Below are 26,633 nucleotides of genomic sequence, written 5' to 3'. Positions count from 1 at the left end.
TTTTGTGTACAATATCTGTACCAAAAAAAGCTGTGTATAGCAAAGGAAAAAAAATGCATGCATTCATACTCATATCTTTTAGTTTGGCTCTCTAAAAATCTCTGAGTGGAATAACCACGTCCAAAAAAGTGCAGACAAGAAGGAAGCAAGGAAGACAGTGTCCCAGTTAACAGCCCATCTAGGCTTCCCCTAATTGCCTCAGACAGCTTTGATTGCTGTGTATTATTTCAACAAAAAAACAAAAACCCAAAAGACATCTTTGTAGATTTTGCCTAGAAACTGTCTGGCTTTGTACAACAAAGAAACTTAAAATAAAATAAAATAAAATAAAAGCCACAAAGATTCTTCTTTTGTGGAGAAGATTATTAGACAATGATATTAGAGTCAATTGCAAAATGTTTAGCTAATAGCAGTGTTTCATATAACAATTTGGTTGAGCTTATTGATAGATGCTTACTAATAAAGGTTTTGGTTTTGGGGGTTTTTTTTTATTCATTACACCTTTTGCACCGATAAATCTTTATTTTAAAGCTTTTCATCACACCATCTTGGAATAATAAACCATTACAGTACTGAAGTGACAGAACAGATAAATCTCCACCATTGCTTTTGGTAAATAGTGTCTTATTTGCTGATGGCAGTGAGCCAAAGTATAGTCACAGTAGAAAGAAAGTACACCTATTACTTAGTAGGTTGTAAAATTAGATAAATACACATCAGACTGGTTCGTACTGCCAATCTTTTTAAATCTTATCTTAAAACACGTTTGTATTTACTGGCTTTTAATACAATATGAGAGTTATTTGGCAATTCATATTTGATGTTTGCTATCAATATTATAAGTTATTTTACTAAGTATTTTGTATTCTTGTACAGCACTTTGGTCAACATTCCTGTTGTAATTAAATGTGCTATATAAATAAATAAACTATATAAATGATATAACTATATAAATACAACCTCAGTACAACAGCAAAACATGACATATTACACTTTGTCATCATTTATTTAATCAAACTTAAGCAGACCTGCAGAAACAACACTTGAACAACTAAGACAGGACAGAAGACAGAAAACCTGATTGAAACGCTGTGCCGTCAATAACCTCAATGAACCTCAATGAACCTCAATGAGCTCAAGTAACATTGAAAAGTGAGCCAAAACTCTGTGATGTGAAAGCCTGATAAAGTCATATAGAAAACAGCTACTTCAAGTTACTGCTGCAAACATTCGCCCTAAGAGGAATTGAATCACTGGGTACTTTGCTTTTCACACAATGCATTTTGGATTTTGCATTTTAGTTTTTAAGAAATAGATCATAATATGTTGTAATATGTCATGTGCTGTTGTTCATGTCACGCTGTATTTACAGTATTTAATTTTAAAATGTAAAGCCTTAGGAACTGACATCTGTCCTTTTGCCATGACTCTGTTGGAGTGTCCTTATGCAGAAACCTCAGTTACACACTATTAGCCAGTATCTTTTATGTTAGCTTGTAAAGATTTAAAAAATTCACTATGTGAGCTGCGTCAGCATTGCTTTATGAGGCCTGAAACGTATTGTCTCATTGGACTGTTTATTCCGTTAGACAGAGAGTTTTATTAGCTGAGTAGCACATTGATGAATTTCAAACTCAAAATGAACCGAAGGGTAAATTAGCTCACCATATGACGTTAGCGCCTTCCTCAGACACTTCCACTTCAAACTCCACCCTCTCACCCACCACTGTATGAACATCATCCAGCAGCTTGGTGATGGTGACTGGAGGTTCTGAAAACAAATAGCTTTGAGTCAAACAACAGATGGGAAGTGAGTCATTAAAGAGATACGCTATTTTATGTAAATCACCAACTGGAAACTGGACATATCTAAATCACCGGAGAACACAAATACGAATGGAGAGTAAAATAAGTGTGGCGAATAAACACATCTGCAAGGAAGCAGGACTTGAGGAGAGTGACTAATGCTTTTCTACGATATTAACAGCAATAAGAATCTATCATTAAAAGATATTAATTATGTCATAATACAGTATACATGTACCTGTAGGTCAGGTTTTTTAGCATTATTTTATCTTTTTGAATGGTAGATACCCTACTTTAGTACCTGTTAGCAGAAAAATAGGATAGCACACAAAACATGTAAACGCTCCTTCGTATTTGAATAACAGCATAGTATATTCCTGAATTTCTTATCCAAACCCACCAAACACACCCGTCTTGTGGAGGTGGAAGGCACCTCAAGTCTCCTGAGGTGGTGGGAGTCACATTGTGTAACCACATGGTGTGATGCTTGATGCTCTGCTAGCCTCAGCTATTTGTCACAGTCGGCCTCCAGTCCCCCTCCGGACGTTTCAATTCTTTCTCCCCTTAGCTGGTGTGCCCGCGAACTCTCTGAACTACACTCACAACACCACAGAAATATGTAAAAATCTGACTGGCATCACAAAAGTTTTGTGAAATGAATTTGATGTTGTCCACATAAAAGCTGAGGAATATATTCTCTCTGGAATACACAGACACAGCTAGAAGAGTATGACACTGAAATAGCCCAGTAGGTTTGTAATAGCGGCCGTACCTTCAAGTCTGGAAAAAGCAATATGTGATTTGTACTCTGATATGGAATAACCGTGACATGTTTGGAGGCTCCCAGAAACTCTAAAAGTGAGACACTGAATGCAATAGAAATGTAGATGTAGATACAAAGTCATGTAATCAATAGTTTATCATGAATTTGCCCCTTCAATGAAGTAGCTGAAAAGGCAACTGAGTGAGTGAGCTATACAGGTTTCAGTTAGGACAAGAAAAGCAATATTTAATCTAGCTTTAAGGGTTTCTTCAGTTACATAATCTGTTTAGTGTTTAATAAATAATCACAAGCTTCATTTCCAACTGTTTTTTTATGTCTGTTTATCTCGTATCCCTTTATATTATCATTTTGTTAGTCTATGTATTTATGTAAGCCTGTATTATTATTATTTATTATCATTATTATGCTATAACAAACAAATATGGGATAAATAAAGTATAAACTAAAAGATATTTATTAACTTAATCTAATAACTTGTTTTATCTAAACTGTTCCAGCTGGTCCCTGATTGGCTACTTTTCTTTGATTGGGTGATATCTGAAAAGTTTATTTTTGCTTGTATATTCTGTTCTTAGAAGGAAAGAGAGAAAAGAGAAATATTGGAAAAACTGGAAATTGGAATCGTCCAAGACAATCTAAATTGATGCATCTTTACAATAATGGTACTATAAAGGCCAAGCAAATCTACTTTAAAATTGTATATTGTAGTGCAGTATAGTATTCAGAATATGAATTTGAAGATGGAAATAAGCATGAGATTTCGCTTTAAGAATCTAGTGTTATTTCATAAAGAGCTCAGAGGAAAAATATATGAAACTAAAGCAAATCAACAGAAAAAAAAAATGGGTTTCTGAGCACATCTCAAACTGATGTCTGCTAGCCAGCTTACAGAAATCACCTCTACAGTCAGATTTTGACCTGGTTTGCTGGAGCTGAAAATGCTTCCTGTCTGAGCACACCTTTATGAGTCATTTTCGATCAAGACACATAGACACATTGTAGCTGCCTGTGAGTGGTTACAGAGCTTATTTTTATGGCTCTGATGATGTAAGAGAGTAAAGTATGGGATTAATATAAAAGCAGTAGACTGAGTTACATCCATTAAAATGTACAGTAAAGTGGCATGCATTTAGTCGATCAAATAGGCCCAATTAATACCGAAAATGACATGTGTTACAAGAATACGCAAAATACAAGTGCTTCTTTCAAAAACCCTGAATACAGAGCTATCATACACCAAATCTGCCTAGCAATTTTACTATTACCATTGATCCGTATTCAAATTGTCCTTCAAAAACACACATATCAGTCAAACTCGGATAAATATGTCAGCACATTAATACAAACAGCACGGCGACAATGATACATGACAATAAACAAAGCATGAAAATTTCACTCGCCACGTACCCATTAAAAATGAGTGAGCAGACAACAGAGCGCAGCATGTTACTGCGTGGCATAAAAGCATTGAAATACACAGATGACATGAAGGGAACAGAGCTGTCAGGCCTCTCAACACTCAAATGACAGCATTTGCTAAACCAAGCAGAAAAACCGCTCCCTCCTGAAAGGATTCCTCCAAAGACAGTGACTCATATACCTTTGACAAAAAGCTCCGTGAAGCACTTCTCCTCCCCGACCACGCACTCGTATGCTGCGTCATCCGACAGGTTGCACTTATTGATAGTGAGTGTCCGCTTGTTGCCCACGCTCTCAAACACATACCTGGACGCAGAGGGATGGCGGGGGAAGATTATACGAGTCGGATAAAGAAGAAATGAAGTGAGAGACAAAGAAAGGGAGCGAGAGCGAGAGAGAATAATGATTAAGTGCTTTCAGCAAATCCAACCACAGTCAGGCGAACGGGGCCTAAAGACAACAGAGTGACTCAAAGTTACAGATCGAGACAAAGAATGCACACATTTAATATATGCTCCCACACACATGCGTTGAGCTTGCTGTGAAAATATGGTGCCAAACATCAGAGAGCTACAGTAATGCCACAGTGTCATCACACGCAGTGATGAGGCAGTGATGAGAAAGATTCCCATGGTTACAAGCTGCAAGCATTCACATCATCAGACCACTCAAGGTCCATTAACAGTAGGTGTAATTTGAATACTGAATAAGTACATATTGTAAGGCTAACAGTTAAGCAGAAATGTTAGAAACAGAGTGTTCAGGATTAAAATGTATTACATTTTGATTTCATTGATGTAAACATGTCATGGTCCCTGGATTTCTTTATTATTCTCGTATACTGCTCGAGACAAATAAAGGAACACTTAGGAACACTCAGTGACGTGTTAGGAATAAAATGATGCCACATCATTTGATGGAAATAAAAATGATCACACGGCAGAGGGCTGAATTGAAAAGTACCCCAAAAATCAAAGTGAAAAATACTGTCGGCTGCGATTTCTGCCCCTCACAGCAGTTTCAGAAAACCTGACCTCTGACCTTGACCTTGAGGTGGAGGTCACTGAGACCCAAACTCATCTGATTTAGTAGCTACACTGCAGTATTCATTTCAAACCACTACGTCACTTCATTCTTGAATTCTCGCATTCACAAGCTTGCATGTCTGCACCGCCAGCCCGCCACTCGGCAAGGTGACGACAATATCCCATCAGACTTTTATGAAGCAATACCAAATGTAACTCAGTAGTCTGTATGCCCCCCTTGCTTGTATGCATGCCTGACAATGTTGGGGAATGCTCCTAATGAGACAACAGATGGTGTCCTGGGGGATCTCCTCCCAAATCTGGACCAGGGCATCACCGAGCTCCTGGACAGTCTGAGGCGCAACCTGGTGTTGTCTGATGGATTAAAACACAATGTCCCAGGGGTGTTTTGTGAGGGGGGCAATCAGTGGTATAAAATCCTTCATCCTCCAGGATCCTCCATGGATATGCCTCCCTACACCATCACTGATCCACCACCAAACTTGTCATGCCGAGGAATAGTACTACCACTAGCAGTGACGCTGACCCTAGTCAAATGCAAAAATAGTGAAAAAGCAGTGAGGAAAAAATGTCAGTGGCCTCCACATGTAAAACATTGCCTGTTTTGAGGGTTGTCTCATTGTTGCCCCTCTACTACAACTGTTGTTAATTTCATTATTGCCAAAGTAGCTGAAACTGATTAATAAGCCCCTCTGCTTGTTTTTTGAGCAGCGTATAATGTGATTATTATAATCAGTAGTAGAGGTTGTAATAAACTCCCCATTGCTTCTTTTTGTACCTTCTAATGCTGTTGCACTCATTGGCAAAACTAACAGGCAACCACGCGACCTAAAAACTTAAGCAAATGTGACCATGCCAAAAACTTGAGTAAATTCTACAGCCCAAGAAGTCTGTGTTTTAGTTATTTTGAGTAAAATTCTAGTATTTGTATGTTATTCTAATAACTAGCAGGTATATACGACTGTACAATGCATCCATACATACAATAGATGCACTTTGCACCGATGCACTGTCCAGATATTGTCCTCAACTGATGACAGATGAAACTTTAAATTGCAAGTACACAATCTAACAAGCCACATAATTGTAGGTACAGCCATCTTTAAAATACAGTCTGTTTGCAGAACTTCCTATGCCCATGTTACCCACAATGCACCTAACTCTGTTTAACTCTGCAGCTCCAGCTGACTCAACTAGCATCACGGGTGGTCTTTCATTGCCCATATGGAAAAGAAACAGAAAAAACTTATAAAAGACTCGCATCAGATTTGGCTTGCTTCATATAATGAATCATATAAGGCTTATATGATTTACTCATGAAAGTGGCCACTTTCTCAATACTTTCATATATTGTTTTAGGAAGTATCCAAAACATACAAGTTTCATTTATATAATTTTTCAAGGAATCTTTTATCTGTTTTCACTCTTGTATGCTTTTCATACAAGTTTCACACAAGACAGATACAAACTTTATAAGATTTATATATATCTTTTCCATATGGGTGATGTGTTATTTATCCATACTTCACAACACTCCCTCTGTAGCTACAGACGTCTTTTCATACTTTTTTCCCCAATGAAGGTATCATTATGTCATGTACAGCGTCCTGCAATCTTAAATTATGGTATTTTTAATAGAAGAGTAAATTAAAGAAGTGCAGATAGACTAAATTGAATCAGTATGGCATTTTTTCCTCATCTCTGAGGCTTTGGTAAATTAAATGAAACAAAAAGACAACTCAGCCTTCAAGAAAAATCACTTTACCTAATAAACAATGTTTTAAGCTGCTATCAGTGAAGGAAAACACAAAACAAAATTAAATTTATTTTCTATGGTGTAACACTGAGCGGTAAAATAGTGAATCTCAGCTGGCCATAATAAGATAATCTCTTTTTATATGTATTATGTCAAATGAGTTTTTGGCTTGGTTTTGGTTTTATGCTTTATCCACAGCAGTAGTAGGAGTGAAATAAAGCAACAACAAAAAAGAGCAGGGCTGTAATACCCTGATCCCAATGGCTTTTAGTCACTAACCTAAAACATTTGATTTGTTAGAGCTGAATGGTCACAGCCCACAGCCTGGAGAGACCTCCAGGGAGACTCTGCTCAGGCCAAAATAAAAGTCGCTTCTCCCGATGTAACTGTCTTAATCATAACAGGAAGAGGGCCGCCTTACTTTCCAATAACAGCATGAAGATTCATGAAATAGCAGATGGTGGAGCTATTGAAAACATAGCACTTGAAACAGCTGTAGCCTCTTCAATGAAAGACCACAAGTAGCCTTTGAAGAAGGAGGGAAAAGAGCACAGAGGAGAGCGACGCAGACACTGGATAAAGCTCAGCAGGCTAAAGAGGCTCAAAAAGTAACATATGTATTCTGTCAGACATCCCAGTCAGAGCTAAAGGATTTTGAATTAACCGTTTACACTCCCTGCACCGTGTTTTGCTTGAGGAAGGATGTGCTTGCTGAACTGCTTGAAATGTACTCTGCAACTCTTGCAGTTGCTCCAGTTGGTCAAGTTGTTCTTGCTATAATGTTAGTGACATAATGAGAGCAATCAAGCTAAGCTAAACTATTTAAAGGACAATTATGTTTTATTTATAGATGTTGTATCTCCCCTTAAAGTGACTATTGTGGCTGCAATGCAAACTTTGCACTCTTAACCTCTGTTGAGATGCAGGGAAATAAGAACTCTGACAAATCTGGGACATCCTGCCAGCTGATCTAATCACTAGCATATTCATCTGCCCACGAGTTTGTTTATGTGCATGGGGCTGACCTTAACTGGCGTCATACTGTCAAAAGTTTGTCTTCTTGGGAAAGTCATCACCAAAATGGTGGATTGCCCTAAAACCAGTTATCCTGCTACGGGAGCAGTAAGTCATTCTAGATGCTCAGCCATATTAGTGAAACCAGCGTCAAGAGACAAGGAGCTACATCAGATACAACACAAATCCTGTAGGATGAAGACAGAACGATAACAGGTCTATCCAAAAACATGGTGTTGAATCGCACACAGCACTTTTCTGAGTTAGATGTGAGTTAGAGTTAGACTTACAGTTGCCACAGTTATGTTTTCACAGGACTCTGTGTAGTCTGTAAAAAAAAAATACTAAGTACACCCCTTAATTAGCTTGTAGACATGTATTAAACAGCAAAAACCTGAAGTATGCATGTTCTATATCACTTCATCTTCCTCTCACATCATTATTTTGGTCCACTGTTCTTTACAGTGTTGCTTCAGTTTGGTGCAGTCCTTGTCCTGCTGAATGACCCAGCTTTAGCTGTCAGACAGATGGCTTCACACTCGATTCTGAAATGCTTTGGTATACGGAAAACTTCATGGTTGACTCAAAAACTAAAAGGTGCTCAGGTCCTGTGGCTGCAAAACAAGCCCAAATCATCACCATGTTGACAGTTGATATGAGGGGTTTGTCCTGATATGCTGCAGAAAGGGTGTACTTAGTTTTTCATTACATAGACTCCTATGAAAACTTTCTTCTTCACATAATCATAGATGACAGAAATGTGAATCTAAATACAAAAACTGGCACAAATGCAGGATAGTTGCTCACTTAGCTGATGGTTTGATTTCCTGTCCATTTTTGAACCATTTGACTGGAACGTTGGGGTCAGCCACTTCCACTGTGAGATGGATCTTCTCGCCCTTGTCCACTGTGTACGCTGGATCCAGCTTCTTCAGGAAAGCTGTAAAGACAAAGGCTTTAAGGGCCAAATAATACCTGTGCCAACCAACAGCAGGCATATGCTAACACATATTCCACCTGTCGTCCCAGTAGCAAAACTGCTCCTCCTTAAAACGCTGGCCTTTATATGCTGCTGGTATTTACAGCCTGCTGCCTGTTATCTCATTCAAAGCACAAACTCTGCTTTTGCCTCATAACTCCGTCCCGTACCATCACTCTTTTTGGACTCAGCCTTCATCTTCTTCAGCCTCGTCAGCATACCCCTCAGGTCTGTGATGCCGTATTGAAAGGCAATCTTCTCATAGTCGCAGGGCTTAGCTTTCTTTAGGATTTCCCATACATCCACTTCTGGTTCCTCCTTCCTCTCCTTCTTCTGCCTGGTGGTGTTTAAGATTGATTGCGAATGAGTTAATGAGTGCAAACCAAGTTTAAGACACATATAGATGGAAGATGCTTCTCTGAAAATGTAAATTATCTTGCCTTTTCTTGAGCAGTGCACTGAAGTCTAGCTCTCCAGCATCCTCATCTGCATCTCCACTGGAATTAAAAGAAATTCAATTCTGGGATTATTATTTATTTCTTTTTATCCTGTGCTTTTTACTTTATTTGTAAATTAGGTGGCAAAAATACATTAATAATGTATTTACATTCAATAATATACCCTTTTTTATTCCATATTACACATAGGAAATTCTAATACGCAATAATACTGAAGATGGTCGAACAGTAAACTTCTAACAAATTTGTGCCTGTGGTTAACACTTACCCTTTTACCATCCTGCATTCAGAATGATGCAAAAAAGAAAATGGGGGCAGTGAGAACATAGAGTGAATCATAAGCTCTGATCATGCCCTAAACTTGACTGACAGAAGAATCATAACAGACAAGCAGCATGTAATAAAATAAAAGTCTGTTTATATAAGACTCTTGATCTGTTAGGTCTCTGAAGTACACAAAAGCCACAAACAGAGGACCATGTGACATATCACAGATGTCCAGCAGATTTGGACCAACATTAACATTACTTATTGCAAATTCTGTGTTTCAAAATTCCACATTTTAAAAAGTTATTTAGCTATCAATACAATTTGAGCATGGAAAAAAGAGCTATAACTGTGCAACCCACCTAAGTGTTTTTTTAAAGCACAATCTTTATAGTATGACTAGGCTGTACTTTTGTGTAGTACCAATTTGTACCACAAGACAGTGGAGTGAATCAGTCAGACATGTCATTAAAATTGTTATTTACAGAAGCAGCTTGACTAAATGCAAAGCCTCCGGAGGGAATCGGAAATGTAAAGTGAAACGAGTCTGTTAAATCTGCATTCTTTCACATGGCCAGCAGGGGGCAACATCTCTGGTTGTAAAAGGAAGGCAGATTGTACAGAACTCCATGTAGCTCTTGGCTCCCTTATTCTATGTATGATGACTTTACATGTAAACCTGACTATTTGGTCGCTTCTATCGCGATCGGTGTGTAGTAAGTCTATTTTCATCTGTTTAGCAGGTCATGTCAGTGGGCGGATCCGGGGGTTTCTCTGTGAATTTCACATTCCTGTGGCAGCGTGCTAGGAGCCACATTTAATTTTTCCCTGTAGAAAGAAGTTTTCTTCCCACACAGAGTGGACAGTGGACGCTAATGTCAGTACTTTACTCGTTACTTGACAAAAGTAATCAGATTATCTTTGGTCATGATGTGATTAAAGGAACTTTATGTAAGAATGAGACATAAGCATAGTGAAAGGAAGAAGATACTCAAAAAGCGACAGTCACATGCAAAATATTTTGTTGATACAAGTAGGGGGAATTAAGCATCTGTAACCATGCATAAAACCCTTTATTACCCTTCAGATGCACATTTGCAAGTATAAAGTGATGGTGAATATGTCATGTGCTGTGGCATAATCAGTCGCTGTCTCGTGCTCAACAAGGTGACAAGCACTGTGTGTGGCACACACCAATAAATGTCTACAGGATCGAGTGCTGCTTGTTTTCCACCGTGAATGGTTTTGGCAGCTCCTTTACAGCGTGGAGTGTGTTTTCCTGGCATTGTTGAGGCTCATTGAACCCCTCAGAGATAAATGCCAGTAAATTCAGAGCCATTCTGAGTGATAATGCTCGTCCTATGGATGAACAGTTCATCCAAGGATAACATCCATCCGTGTTATCCTTGCCATCCTAATGGAGGTAAATTCTCGCTGGGTGGTATTGTCGTCGATCACCAGGCACACATGACCACCAAATGATAAAAACGATGAGAGTGAAAGCGATGTCTGCGGTGCTGTGGTCACAGCAAATGCAGAATCTCAATCTGCTTGAGCACTTCAGAGAGCTTCTCTCTACACAAAAGTCAAGTTATGTGAAAAACTAGACTGAAAGTTTAGATGAAAACAGAGGTGAAGAGCTCTGCTTCAGTATTTGAGCATGTGGAATGAGAGCAAAGAACGATTAATGATACCTGTTAATGTATAATAATATTATTGTGTGGTACGGCAAACAGTGATTCACACTATAAATTCAAATTATGAATGAAAAGAAGGCTAACACTAATGACGGTATAGAAATCGTCATTAGATGCATCCTTTTTGATGGCAGCTGAAGGGAACTTCTCTGGTTTCATAACTTGTAATGTAGAAAAACCTATGAGAAAATGAACCTATTCAGATGTAGTTCAGGGAACATTTTCCTGTTCAGTTCATCTCAATTGCTGGTTTAAGTATGTTCTATTAAAGGGTGAAGCTCATTTTGTAAAAAGGACATAATTTATAGTCAAAAAGATATAGTGGTGCTATTCTATGCATTTAGTGTGTTTGGTTTTAAATGGACCATTAGCTTGTTTGGTTAATTTGTATTAAAATATATTCTTGCTCAGTTTTTCTGGTAAGTAGATTTTGTTTTAAACTTGTTGTAAAATAAAGAAAGATAACAGATGCACTGTAACAACCAACGTGGCTACATGCTACCGCTAAGCTCTAAAACTGTAGTCCACAAACCAGAGCGATGGTCGCTAGAACCATCTTTTATTTACAGTATATTTATAAAAAACACATTATGTGTATTTGACCTCCACAGCTAGTAACAACAGTATTTTATTTTTCCTTGATTTAGCGTGCAGTAATGAGATTCGTTATCACCACCTATCGCGGCCCACTAAGAAATAAATCAAAATAAAATCCGGTGTCAGAGGAATTCTTTGAATTTAGATGTGTGGTGCATCTGAATCTGTTATTTTGACCTTCATCTCTGTGCAGTAGTGCCATGGCATACTATCTAACAAATGCAGATATGCCCGTACGCATTTCACTGATAAGAATAAACATAGTGGTATAATGAGAATTCTACCTAGAAATGCTTTTAAATGCTGGTGAAACACTGCTGTGTAAACATACAGTGTGTATTTTCTGTTTCCCTTTGAAGCCCTCTCAGCTGGCCGACCAGTCAGTGAAGACGCAACACAAAGAAGAAAATAGCCTGATATGCCTGAGGCACACAATGAGGAGCTTGTGCTAATTCAGGCAGACACGAAAATCTGGTGTTAATAAAACTCCAGAAATTAAGAGAAGAGGATTGTGTATCTTAATGCATGCAGACCTTGTGTTAATGAGAGAAGCACAAATGATCCTCCTATGGGAAACAGGATCCTCTATTCTTATTTTACAGAAGCTAAGCTGCAAGACTTCCACATAACAAGTTGTTTAACGCACTCATACGCTGTTTTCTTCCAGCAACATATTTGAGTTTTAACCAACTTTTCACTTTTCATTTATCTCACTAACCTTCTCTCTCCTTCACCCTCTTGTTCCCTCCTATCAGCACTCTGCAAATAAACGCACCGACATCCTGTCTAAACCACAATATGATGCTGTCTTTTTGCATGTTGCCTTTTTCATCTTACCTGCCCGTTTTTACTCATGCTCTAATGAGGGAGGGAAATTATATTTTTGATCACAGATTACAAAAAAGGGGCGACTTAAGGTATCGGTGCAAAGGTGTCAGCTGATTTACCAGCACAAGGCACGTGTACATATGTACAATTTAGCATAGTGGTCATGTTTTGTGTATTTCGGAAAACAAGAAAGGAGCACTGTGGTAGGGGAGAAAGGCAAAATCTCGACAAATGTAGGCATATGAAGCTAACGATATGTACAATTTACAGGCTGAGAACAGCTGAAATCTCATTTTTCAAAAAATAAAGAAGACTACACATTCGCAGGATACATTAGCATAGACCAACTTCACACAGGCCAGAAGCAGAGACGGAAATAGACAGTGAGAGAAACAGTTACACATACACACAAAAAGAAATACTCCCTTCGGAGACTGTTACTGAGACATGTGACGAAATACATAAGATCCTAAACCACGAGGGAGTCCAGGTGAAGCAAAACACCAAGGCAGCAGATGCACTGAGACGTGACAGAAAGAGATAGATGGCAGACTGAGTGACTCGTACAAAGTCGACTACAACCGAGGGATAGACAGGCACACGGGCAGAGACGCTGGTTGAGACTGACAGATGCCCAGAGGCAGCGATCTACAGAGGAGCATATGCGAGACAGTGTGATGGGTGACATGTAGAGTAGACTCACGCCGACACTGACACTCACGATCGCTTAAATGCCTCCAAGATGTTGTCCTGCTGGTCCTCTTGTGCAGCTGAAACCAGACAGAAGGAGAAAGGCTGGTGAGAGCTCAGCTAGGTTAATTCATTACTCAGCAGGCTTGAGCAGCAAAGGAATAATGGACTGATGACCTCGCTAGGCCACTAAATGATAGGACCTAATGTATATCGCACTCACTGAGTTATTGCCTGACAAAGCTAGTTACATAGTAATGGTGGATACGCCGAATGGAAGATGACAATAATGTGATTAAGTGTCTGTCTCCAGACCTACCCTGCACAGAGACTTCGAATGTGCAGCTGTCGCACTTGTCTTTGGAGGTGACCTCGCAGCGGTAGCCACCTGCGTCTCCATCCACTACTTTGATGATGCTCATCTCGTAAGTGTAGATCTGACAGAGAGAGAGAGGGGGGGATGATATGCTAGGAACACACACAATTCAATGAACACCCAAACGCAAAAGCTCAAACGTACACGCACGTACGTGCTGACCAACACATGCTCGAAGTATGGATAAAGCGAGCAGGGTGACACTGATGACTTGAAATGTTGCTCGGTTAGCTAGTCACTCACTAGACTTTGATTACGTGTTCATCTTGTCCTCCGTTTTCTACACAAAGATGTCGGGGAAGAAATGTCATTGAATGGTAAGAAAACAGATTATTTCTACCAGCTTTTATGCTGTTGATTTTTGTGAGTTTTACAAATATTGACTGAAATAAACAAAACTTTGTGGGTGTGATCTGGAAAGCATAAAATCTATTAATTGCAAGTTTTATTTTCAGTTGTTCATTACTGCAATTTGCTATTAATGTTGGCAGGATTTTGCACAGGCATGCCTTCGTGCCTTTGTTTGCAGTAGTATAATCCAAAAGATTCAATATGTTTTACACGAGAAGCTTTTTGTGCCGTGGTGGAATAAATGTGATTTCACAGGATTCAAAAAGTGAATAAATATTGAAGCACATTACTATTTGCTACCACTTGGTTGATCAGTATAAACAGCTGAGCTGAGTTCAGTTACAAAGTTTGGATCTTTCGTTAAAACCGTCAGTTTTACACAAAGTTTTATCCCATTTTTTTAAAAACCACCAAGAGTCTGAGACAAAGCAATGAGCATGCTGACTTGCATGCAGTCAGGATATTTAAAAACTGATATTTAGCCATTAGCACTTTCACATTTTATGCCTGAAACTTACAATGCAGGTCACTAAGGAAAAACATGTATTCACCAACCTGTTGCCAACTGGTTGCTGAAGGTTTGTTGGCTGTAATTTCACCAAAAACCTCCTTGTGATTGTTTTGGTTTGTAGCAGATTTCACAGAACAGTGACTGCTCTGTAAACAACTGCAAACTAACCACTGAGTGATAGTGAATTTTGCAAAAATACAACACATACTGTAAAAGGAAACATTTGACTGTCAAAGTAAAAGTTGCGCCAACTGAAACCAACATGTTTCAAAAAGTGCAACTTTGACGTCTCTGTTTCCATTTTCCATCTGACGCTTCAGTTTCACAACCACTTAGTGAATAGTTGGTAGGTGCAGCAGTTGGAGATACATTCTGCATTTCTATTTGTAGTCTATCATTTTATCCCCCCCCCCCTCCCCGACCTCCTCGTAATAATTTTTTTAATATACATGTTTTCAATCCCACTTGTGCATGAAATGAAACACACAGCCATGCAGTATGTCATTATAAACATTTGTGAAAGTATCTGTCTTCTGTATAGCTTACTGAACTGCAACCATTGCAAGAAGTTGGGTCCAGACATTTCTTCCCTCCTACATATTCCCTGAGAGCTGTAAGTGGTATTATTGCAAAGTGGAAGCATTTAGGAACCACAGCAACTCAGCCATTAAATGGCAGACTGTGTAAAGTTACTGAGCAGGGTCACCAAATGATGAGTCACATCGTACGTAACAGTCAACACGGCTCTGCTGACTCAATAATAGCCAAGTTCCAGATCTCCTCTGGCATTAATATCAGTACCAAAACTGTGCGATGGAAGTCTCATGCCATGAGTTTTCATGGTGTAACGTTTATGTAGCCCAATATTTCTGTCCATAGTGCTGTACGAAATACCATAACATACTCAGATATTTTGGTCTACAATAAAGTGGTCAGCCAACCAACTGAAAGATTTGCTATAATATTCATGAGGCTATGGTCCCGTTGATGTTACTGTCTCTTTATTAATACATTCACAAAAGTTATATTTAAAACAGAGAGTATAAATGTGTACCTTGGTGTTTCTGTCATAGGACTCTTTAAACTGAAGGTGCTTTCCAGCTTTGCTACCCAGGTCAAGCCACTTCCCCTTCAGCCATTTCATCACCGGTTTCTTTATCAGGTTTGAGGAGTCCACTTTAGCCACAAACGTGATGTCCTTGCCTGCCAAGCACGAAGATTAAATGCAGTAATTAATTAAACTGTGTGTGTAACAACTGGAATTTAGCACTAAGTGGCCATTCCTCTCATTTCAGATATAACTCAGTTTTTATGGCCAATGATTTTTGCCAGACCTTTTGTTGCTGTAACACTCTCCGGCTTCAGCACAAACAGGCCGGTCGGCTCAGACAGCTGAGGACCCTCCCCTGGAAGATGATCTGTGACGGGAGTGGAATGAAGAGAGTAACTAAAGTATGAATTTAAACAAGAAAATGTTATCTGGGCACAGCATATAGATTTTAGATAAATAAAGGCAACCAGGCGACCAAGCAAACCCCCAAATCATCTTCTAAGTGCCTATTTGAAAGTCATTTGGGAAAATTCAGAAATTTAGTTCAAGGACACAAAGCCTCAACCTACTAAATTCTGTCTTTGCACGGTTATTTAGTGCTGAAACTGAGCAACAGTCTCTCCACAAGGCAGCTTGTTTGCATTATGCCTTTGTTGTTACACTGCATAAGCCATTTGGGACCCTCTGACAAATGACAAGCGACCAAGGAGCAGGCTGGCCCACGGGGAATATAGAAACTCCTCAGATCACCCCTGAAGACATCATATTACTATTGACTCTCTGCAATCATCTGCCACCCCGACAGAACATAAGCTGAAACCGTACAGTCTTATCGTGGCAATAAAAAATGAGCTGCTCTTTTATCTACTCGCTTGTTTCTTTTGCAAGTAAATTGATGTAACCTTTGTAAGGTGTTTGCTTGTCAGTTGATATGCTTTATAGAAATGCTAACATATTCACTTCTCTTACCATCAGGAGGCAACTCTGCATCGGAAGGGGAAAAAAGAGAAAGTGAGGAACACGTCAGTCTGTACAGTATTTGTGTTGTCCCATTAAACACAAGCGTTAATTGGCCCAGTGATCACCTTGACTTCAGGTGATGAACACTCACACATTAAATCATTGTGCTCTCACACTTCAAAAGAACACAGATTTCTTTCTCAGAGTCTAATTAACATTTTTTCCTCTTTTTTTTTTAAGAAAAGTACAACTGTTAATGAGTTATTTCTTCAACAACTGTCCTAAAATCACTTCAACTGTTCTGAGGTACAGTACACAATCTACATAAACTGTCTGAGTCAGACATCCTGCAGATTTAACAAGAAAAAAGGTTCATACACAAGCAATAAGCCAATCGAATCAAATCACCAATCAGATAGAGTGAGTAGGACCCTGACTGGACATCCATTGGACGAGACCAGTTGCTGAGAGAATGGATCCAGGGTCACAAGTCAGATAAGGTCATGCGCTTCCATAAATTCAGAGAGCCATATTGTTGGCGCCTTTTCCTCTCTCTGCTTTTATGGGCTCAGTTAATTTGATCTTTTAATCAAAAAGTACCCCTGAGGACAGATCCAAGTTCAGATGTTCAGCGTGATTTAAAAGGTTTCCATTGGAATGCTAAATGGGTAAAACTGATTCTGGGATAGGGCTCAGGGGACACTTTTGAATGTTTACACTCTTACGCTGTTGCACTGGATGCTGGCTGTGTTTGGGATGGGGCTTCTAAATGAAATTGACTCTAGACACTGTGGTACTTTGGCACTGGGAGCTTTAAATTATGCCAAGCAACACTATTTAACCATGCATTACTTTTAGACTCTAAAATACAACTTATAGATTTTTTTAACTGTTTGCAAAGGATTGCACAGTATAAATAATATGGATTGTATGGGGTTCTTATTTCCTCATAATTTCCTAATCTTTTCTATAGAGTTTAATAAACTACAACTGCAGCATTCTCCTGTTAAAACCTTGGTCTTAGCATTCGTGGATATTATTTTAACATTAATTGTCTTAAGTTTGCCAGTGAACATTTACAGTAAATGATTCAGAGAAGGTATGAGAGGAAGCGCTGCGATTAGAACACCAACCCCATAGTCAAGCACAGAGGTGGAAACATTATGCTTTGGGGGGGTGTTTTTGCTGAGGCTAAAAGACAACTAGATGGATGAATTTTGGATGAGAACTTTCTTTCCCCCCAGAACACTGAAAATGCATCATGTATGGTTTTTATAGCATGGCAGTGAAACAAAACCAAGGTAACAAAGGAGTGGCTAAAGACAAAGCACATTAGCTCTCCAGCCCACAGTCCTTTAGAAAATCTGCAGAGGGAGCTGAGGTTTTTAGTTTCCAAGTGGCAGTCAGGAAACCTAAAGGAAGCAGTTACTGTAAAGAGGAGTACGTCCAAATCCCTCCTGAGATGAAACCCTGTGACAAGACAAGACAAAGTACTAAGTGATGTTTTTGGGGGGGATCAAAATACTTATTTCACTTTAATTTCTTTGGAAGTGAGCAAATTTAAAAATTCAGCAGGAAATAATTATTCCCTCCCAGTGTCTTATACTGGGCCTTGGTCTTTCCCCACAGTTCATTTACTGTATGCCCTTAAGCTATCTTATTTCTGATTGGCCTCATAAATTAGAGGTATATACGGCAGGTGGGTGGGGCTTCTTTTGACATAGTGAGCACCATGTGTCTGAGATACCCACATTAGGTATATCTAATGTGCATGTTAAACTTATGTTAAACTAAGCATTATTGTAACAATATTGTTATTGTAACAATATATACATATATTAAAGAGTGTAAAAAAATATAGTACTAGATTCCGTTTAATAATAGTTTTGTGTCAGATCATAAAAGATGATTTAGTGAAACCCATTAAAATGAATATTCTGACCAACTTAATTCACTGGTTATTGAAAACTTCATTCACTGTGTTAATTTAATTACTGAAATGCCTAGTATATAGTTTGTAGTGTATTTTCAGGTGAGCACTGACACTGACTAAAGAATCAACAGATACTTGGTTTCCACATTTCACACTTGGAGGAAAAGATAAGAGAGTAGTCGGGATTTCTCTAGTTCTATAAAGTCAAGTACTACACATGGTATACTACTATAATCCTAATTGTACAGTACATATTATTATTATTACTTATTAAATGTATGAAAACATAATGAAACTAGAGGAGCTCATTGTGTAAAGACATGAACAACAGAAAAATCATTATGGCTGTAAACAGTAATCAGTGCAGTGTAACACTCTTCAGCACTAGTAATAATTAGGCCATGTCACACACACAGATGGCATATATCCAGCAGAAACACAGGCGGGATATATCGCTTTTTACCAATCAGATCTCATCATTTCACTTTTAAAACAGACGTTTGCTTGGATGCTTTGGTGGAAGCAATCTAACCACTGTTCTCTGAATCCTTTTGAAAGACTTTTTTTCACAAGACATTGTCAGAAGCTTTTTTGTTATCTGCTATATTTGTATTTATTTACTCATTTTACCATCAACGTGTTTCATCTGACAGTCTATCAGTTGAATTTGCCGTGCCTTGAATTGCTTTTAAGCTGCGCCTTTGCATTGATTTCTTCCTTTTGATTTAGGTTCCTTTATCTGTCTGCTGTGGGGCACTTTGTCACTTTTGTTTACTCCATAAATAAAGTTATTCTCGTCATGATTAGTGTCGTTGTTATGTTCAATGTCCAGAAATCACCGCGGCTATATGTCTGCAAAAAAACTGCATCTTCATAATGTCTCCGTCTGCTGAGTGAAAATACTGAAGCTTTAAGCAACACCAGAGCAATCCCAGGCTTCAGTGAGGAAGCGTTTTTCATCTGATACCCATGTCCACTAACGCAAAAAGTGACTGACACAAAGCAAGCACAAACACGGAAAGCACAAGCAAGCTGGCATGTATTGTGTCGAGTCTTTTGCTTACCATCCCTAGGCTCATTGTTGGCTAAATGAAAAGAAACAGTTGGTACATGGAAATTAGTCTTCACAGCACAGCACAGGTCTCATCAGACTGCAGAGGGCTGTCTGAGTGTGTGTGTGTGTGTGTGTGTGTGTGTGTGTATAAAGAATGAAAATGCTTCAACAAAGATCGGATTAAAGACAATGCATAAGCCTATTCACTCAGACAACCACAGTATCTTCAGACAAACACACAAACACACAGATATAACAACAAAGCAAAGCACTTACCTAAATCTGTTAATGAAGAATAAGCACAGGTTTTGTAAATAAACAGGACTAAATAAGTGGTAATGCAGATATAATGTACTGTAAGCTTTCCACGCAAATGCATGCTGTAAATAAACACAGTATGACAGAAAAGTGCTTGGCGTCATAAACTGCCCGTGCCTCTGTGAGTTACAGTGATAATTGTAGAGATAAATCAATGTGTTTAATTTTACAGATGAGTAAGGACAAAATGAGCGCACACATATGTCAGCACACCTATAACGCTATTTAGCTGCAGGACAGTGCTTACCGTCTACAGCCGGCTGCATTTCTGCCACAGAAAGTGACATAACAGTGTAAAAGGAAACAATCTGAAAATTTTAATTATCAGGCCCCAAAACATAATAATCCCTGCACTGACTCAAGCTGTGATGCTGCAGGCCATGAGGCATGCAGGTTGTTGGTGGCAAGATCCAGATGTTGTACAGATGTCGACTGAGACTTCCAGATGTAAACAGTGTGCCAGATTACAGATATAAGTTAAAAACAAACAAAAGGCAGCAATCCAAGGATGGCTCAGAGGTTTTTGATAGATAAATTAGGAAGTTTCTGTTATGGTGGATCTGTGAGACCCAAGTCAGGCTGGACACAAAATTGAGTTGAAAAGTTGGGGCTGCCGTTTCAGATGCCCCTGGGCCGAGAAGGAAAGGCAATTTTTCCTGTAGTAGTAGAAAATATGATTTAAATTTGCAATACCTCAACAGACTGACTGGCGTCTTCTCATTGGATGATGGGTACTGCCATATTTAAACTTCTCTGCCATGTTAAAATAATGGGGGAAAAAACGTGAGTTCTCACAAACAAATACAAGCTGTTGGTGCCAGCTGTCTTGGGTGGCTTTTACCACCCAAGAGGGTACCATATTTCTGAATTTGGTAACCTTAGATTGTCTGAAGGACTTCTCGATTCTGTTTTGCTATTGTACTCTGGACTGGATGTCGGTCTGGGTGTTAGTTTGTCGTTGTGCATCTTAGACTCTTTAGATGCTATGATCATGTTGTCCATTGTAATCACAGATTGGTAAAAATTGTGTTTCCCAGTTTAGTTGTGGTGTCTAATTCCCCCAGAAATGCAAAATATCTCCATACATGACATGTAAGGGTGAAGTTGTTAACATGCACTATGCATATGTTGTTAAAATCACAGAAATAACATCAAGCTTACAGTCACAAGGTCTGGTGAACTTTCTGCAGCACTTTTGTGTTTTATGTTTTTTAGAATAGCAAAAAAAAAAAACACAGAAAAACCAACAACAGAGGCTTATCAGATTTGTTTTGTTTTTTCACATATAAATTCATACGGTCCTACACCTGGAGCGAGATCAGATCAGTAGAGTTTCCCTTTAGATTGCAAAACATCACGCCTCCCTCAGTGTTTATGTTCTCCCCCAAAGCGGGACTCTCAAATCACAGCCAACGTTTTAGCTCTGCCAACTGCAGCCAACGCTAACATGGTGGGCACAACAGAAAGGATTTGAGAAACAAATTAGCTAAGTTCACTGGCATATGGCATATTAAGCAAAAGGTCATGGAGTTAAGAACAGACTAAAGCCGTGCCAGCCATTTGCTTTGAGTGTTGCTTTGGCTTTTTCAATCATGTTTGCTTGGAATTGTCTGATTTGGGTTCTAACTGTATATTGGCCAATGTACCCCTTCAAAGACTGTGACTAAGCATAAATGAGCTGGAGTATGAGTAGAAATCGCTGCTCTACCTCATCATTGCACCTGCGCGCACACACATTTAATCACTCCCGGTGAGCTGCAGAAGGTTTATGTAATAATTCATCTTGACTGCACACACTCACACATACACGGGCAGAGAACCACGTGTCCAACTTTCTTGCTCATGCCCTCTATTACGGTTGGCCCATAATAAGAACTGACATTCAATCCAGAGAGGTGAACTCAAAGGGTGAACATATTACACAAATAGACTGTTCACATAAATGTGCAACAAAGTGTACTTCACTCTCTGGGAACCTGTTATTTAAGACTTTTTATGAGCTGCAATTAAAGGAAATTCACATAAACATAAATAAAGACCATCTTGCAACAGAATCAAAAACATAGACTGTATAAAAGATTGCTTTTTATACTTTCTGGGTCTGAAAAGAGCAGAGCTTTGTATTCTGTGACTTCAGTAAACCCTTTCCTGATAACTTTACGGTCTTAAAGCTGCTTTCACATCTTCGTGAATACAACACAGTGCCTGTTTTGTACATTATATTTAATTCTATCAAAAAGGCAGATAAAGCCTTGTTTTTCAGTCACACACATCTCTCATCACTTTTGATTGAGGCTTGAGGTTTCATAACAGTAGTTCATAAATCAATGAGTGGCTATGTCTTTTATTTACAGGTAACACACCAGCCACAATCTATGAACATATTATATATGTAAACAACAGTTAATTATAGTTTACTATATGTTAAGTGCCTCCCAGGCCCCCCGACTTCCAGTGAAATTGCTCTAACTCTCAGTTTGAGCTGATTACATATGCACATAGAAGGGTGGGGAGGTCCCAGAACAAAGCTATATATTGCTGAACATCCTTTTTTTTTTGCAGAGAGAAATAATTATGTTTCTTACAGATGTCCCTGATGGAAATAAGAGGAAAAATCAGCAAAAGAAGAAAATAAAACTCAGTTTTCTTTCTCACAAATACAAAGTAGCATCTTATATTATAGAGAAGGCTGGAAAACACTACAGGGTGATGACACGACCAGAACAATAACAACAACAATAATTAGTAATAATAATTTATATTATTGATTTGAACCCATCATCGGGCATTTCAGAAAGCGCTAGAGGTGCTGGGTATATCCCAGGTTTACTACTCCTGAATTAAAAATAAATATTAACTATTTCAGTTTGTAGTTTCGAAAAAGGAAAATTCACAGGAAAATGAGCTTTAGCCGATTTTCAGAATGATTCATTATTACATGTAATAATTAACTGTTAACTGACACTTACACAGTTTACGGTTCAATATTCCAGTTAAAAGTCATATTGAACAATAAAATGTTAAAATGTAAATATAAAAGCTTCCATCCACGTAAAAGATGGAGGTTAACAGGTTGAGAATCTCCATTCTGTTTTCTAACATTCTTAACCATTAGTAAAACATGTATTATGTCTATTTTATAGTGGTTATTTTAGTGAACCTTTATCTTCACGAAAACAGTAAAACCTCAACAGGTTATCTGACATTTGGATTAACAACTGATGTTAATGTGGAAGTTGATTAAAATCATTTCTATTTTCATGACACCAGTGTAAATTGTTTAGTCCTACTCACTGCCATAGTTTTATTTAGCAGCACAGATAGCATCAGTTCAGACTTCTGCAGTGGCTCTGCCGAACACATTTACTTTCTAAATTATTCATATCTTTATTATCGGCATTGGTAGTACAGTAGTAGTACTGATGCTATTTAAAACATGAGGAAATAGGCAAGAATTTCTGTAGCCATGGCAACCTAGAGATTTTAATTTCAACGCCTTTAATTGTATTACAATTTACCTGCAGCAATTAATACTAAATTTAATGTTTTCCTCTCTGGATATGTCCCCTCTGGAAAAACCAAAAGGGGCGATTTGTCTTCCATGTTGGATTTTGTCTAATCACAAACACTTTTTTGTATATCAGCTAAACATAGATACACATGTAGAAGCTGCAAACAAAAAATCAGACACAAAACCTTCTTTTTAATTAAATAAATAAACTAATATCAGGATAAATATTGTGCTGATAAGGTGCCAGCTTATCTTTTTCTAACTGATTTAAAATTGGTTGAAGTCCTCAGCTGTTCCCTTTAATTTAGGAACGCTATATTGCTCCAGTAAATTATATAAATGTAGCTAAAAGGCAAATATTCATCTGTATCCATTGCATGTAATCACAGATTTAAATAAAGCCAAAAATATCATATAGACGGGCTCGTGTATACACGGTGTGACACTTACCCGTGAATTAAACACCTTCTTCACCTTCTTCACTGCTCGAGATTTTAACAAGTGATTACCGAGGAATTCTGAACTGCTCAAGTGCATGTGTGTAAGTGTGTGATCATGCATCTCCACACTCAACCCCATCACCACAGAAGTTCACTGCTTCTGTGTTTGTTCGGGTTCATCTTTAAACCTTACCCTCCTCCTCTCCTGACATCTCTGAATCAGTGGAAGGAAAGACATTATTTTGATGATGAGGATGAAGGCGATGAAGCTGACAGCGATGATGAAAAGGATGAGAAAGATGAGGATGAGGATGATCTACAGACAGTCTGCGTGACACAGAGACTAACCAACACTGAACGCCGGTTTCTTACCCTTGTTATCTGTAAATGAGAGAAAAAAAATTATATTAGAAGCATTTCTTTAAATATTTGTTTCCAGTGCATGTTCTGCTTAGAGTGGGTGGCCACTGTATGCATTACTCAAAAAATAAATTGGATATCTGGAGCACAGCTAGTGGGCCCAGTTTAGATGTCATGAAGGCTCTTACCAGCAGGGGCTGCTGCATCCTTAACACCCTCGGCTGCTGCAATTAAACAACAATTATGTAAATTAATTTGCATGTCCTCATTATTTCATATCATACAACACTAGGAGCACAGCGTTTGGATAGTCTTTCAGAGCTGAGACTCGGTAAAATGTTTAAAGAGCCACATCCTGTAATCTGAATCCTCACGAGACAATAACTAATATAACCGAGGGCTGCTTGTTTATCGCTATATTTATCTAAAATGCAAAACATCATTCTGTTTCTTACATTCAGCTGTACACCGTCAACACAGATGCTTTCAGATAGGTTTTGGGAACCACTCTGCAGGGACACACTCTTTTTTTTACTAGCAGTGATCAGACACCTTCATAAATACACCACACTGCACATGAAATACACTTTAAAATAAACAGTTTCATTTTAACAACATAAACACACATTCACATGTACCCGCACAGGGAAACGGCAACCCTGCTTTGTGAACCTCTTCTTGGTTTCTGTAGGGTTTGCCGCTGGCAAAAGACAGAATATTGGATTTCAGCGAGGGAATACTGCATGATTCAAATGAGCCACAGTTTACAGAAACAGTGAGCTTGAGATAAATATAAGCAATTTTGTCAGCGATCATGAGGAATAATTGGGCTTAAAAAAAGTCTGAAAGGGGCAGCCGCAAGACAAAAATGCTTTTGATAGGATAAGTACATCAAAGTTCCAGGATCGCAGATCTAGGTTACTTTAGAAGCTCTAGGGTGTTTAATGAGATGGCAGATTAGGTATGAATTTCTGTCTGCCAGACAAACTAAAGCACACAGTAGCACAGTAATAATTCAGCTCTGGCAGCATTCGCATCTTAACCATCCATTTAAATAATTCTGCAGGTCTGCGCCCTCATTAGGGCCCCTGTTTAAATGTTAAGAAGGTTTCACTGTGGCAGGGAGGTACAGTTGAGACGGCAAAGTTTATTAAAGGGCTGAGCCACAGAAATGAATAAGGACATCATCTTGACAGCTATCATCTCTCCGAACGACCAACGAGAAGCCACAACTGGAACGGCAGAGCGTCCCATGAGCCTACTTAACAGTGGGTCTAAGATATCAAGGCTCAGCCTTGGCACTCTGGTTGTGATCAAGGCTGGCATACCATGTGTGGCAAACTGAAGGGGAGGCAACACTTCTATTTTGGATAAGGTTTGTTTTTCATGTAGCAATCTATTAATGCCTCTCTCAGCACTTCAATCCTTGAGAGGATCTGTGGCACAGCAGGCAGTTAAAACTTTCTTTAGGCTCCTGCTGAACCATCTTTCCCACCTCTCTCCCCCTTGAAATCAGAGGGAAAGTCGGTCACTGAATTTTGCTTTATTAAGTGCTCGTCTGGTCCTCTGTTTTTCAGGGATGTTACCTTGATGTCAGTGTGTTTGCTGGCAGGATTTAATCTTTGACTCAACATGATGTAACCGAAGACGGGAGGAGGTTTTGTTTTTGAGAAACAATTCTCACCCTGAGAGACAACTGGGGCGTTAAATAAATGTCACAAAATCACCATGGAAACAGCCCCGTGCTGATTTCAGATATGTGTGATTAATAATATAACCGTTTTGCCAAAGACGGCTGGAACTCAGAAAGTGTGCGCTATGCACAGGAGTCCCGCTGGTGTCTCACTTTACTGAAGGAAATATCACAGCCTCTCAGAGGAAAATTTCATATGAAAGACTGTTCATAAATGGTTTTAAACCCCACAGAATAGCATGAAAGTAAAGTGAGAGAAATTTCCCTGTTAAATTATAGTGAAATACCAGCAGCTGATTTGCCAGCAGTAAACTGTTATTTTACAATCGGACTACTGTAATCTACAATAACATTCTTTATTGTCAAGAAATCTGCATTGAATATAATCTTTACACCGTTCAGCTGTTCTTTTACTGTTTCCATTATCACCTCGGTAAACAATTTATTACACTGTTTACTCGATTAGGACACGTTACCATCTATGCATATTCGTTGTAACTCCATCATAACTTGCACAGCAGTTGTGCAACTATTGCCATCAGAGAATTTTAAAAGAAATAATCAATAAAGGGGAACTCTCAGTCGCCAACTTCCAGTTTCATAGGCAGCGTTAACAAGAATGAACTGGACCCCAAATTTGCAACAGAAAATGAAGCGGAGTGAAGCATTTTTATGATTATTTTATTGTCTTTTTGATAGAAAGGACTGAGCAATGATGTAGCTTCATTTTGATA

General features: G+C 38.7%; 1 protein-coding gene across 3 annotated transcripts in view; it reads right to left on the bottom strand.

The window, feature by feature from the left end:
- mybpc2a (myosin binding protein Ca) overlaps nt 1-26,633 on the bottom strand; it is a 62,875-nt gene that overhangs the window by 21,013 nt on the left and 15,229 nt on the right. The window contains exons 2-13 of one of the 3 annotated variants that reach the window (XM_040043498.1): nt 24,395-24,430; nt 24,219-24,227; nt 24,040-24,060; nt 15,914-15,997; nt 15,634-15,782; nt 13,661-13,778; nt 13,373-13,421; nt 9,245-9,301; nt 8,975-9,141; nt 8,633-8,765; nt 4,191-4,315; nt 1,666-1,771 (exon numbers count right to left, since the gene is read on the bottom strand). In XM_040043498.1, coding sequence (XP_039899432.1) covers nt 1,666-1,771; nt 4,191-4,315; nt 8,633-8,765; nt 8,975-9,141; nt 9,245-9,301; nt 13,373-13,421; nt 13,661-13,778; nt 15,634-15,782; nt 15,914-15,997; nt 24,040-24,060; nt 24,219-24,227; nt 24,395-24,430 — 1,054 coding nt within the window. Of the gene's footprint in view, nt 1-1,665; nt 1,772-4,190; nt 4,316-8,632; nt 8,766-8,974; nt 9,142-9,244; nt 9,302-13,372; nt 13,422-13,660; nt 13,779-15,633; nt 15,783-15,913; nt 15,998-16,599; nt 16,615-24,039; nt 24,061-24,218; nt 24,228-24,394; nt 24,431-26,633 lie in introns of all 3 variants that reach the window. The other 2 variants (XM_040043505.1, XM_040043514.1) reach the window with 2 other exon arrangements.

Source organism: Simochromis diagramma, unplaced genomic scaffold, assembly GCF_900408965.1.
Source record: "Simochromis diagramma unplaced genomic scaffold, fSimDia1.1 OVJJ01000321.1, whole genome shotgun sequence".
NCBI classification, from domain to species: domain Eukaryota; kingdom Metazoa; phylum Chordata; class Actinopteri; order Cichliformes; family Cichlidae; genus Simochromis; species Simochromis diagramma.
Note: the sequence above shows the minus strand (reverse complement) of the source record. Positions and strands in the feature narration are given on the sequence as shown.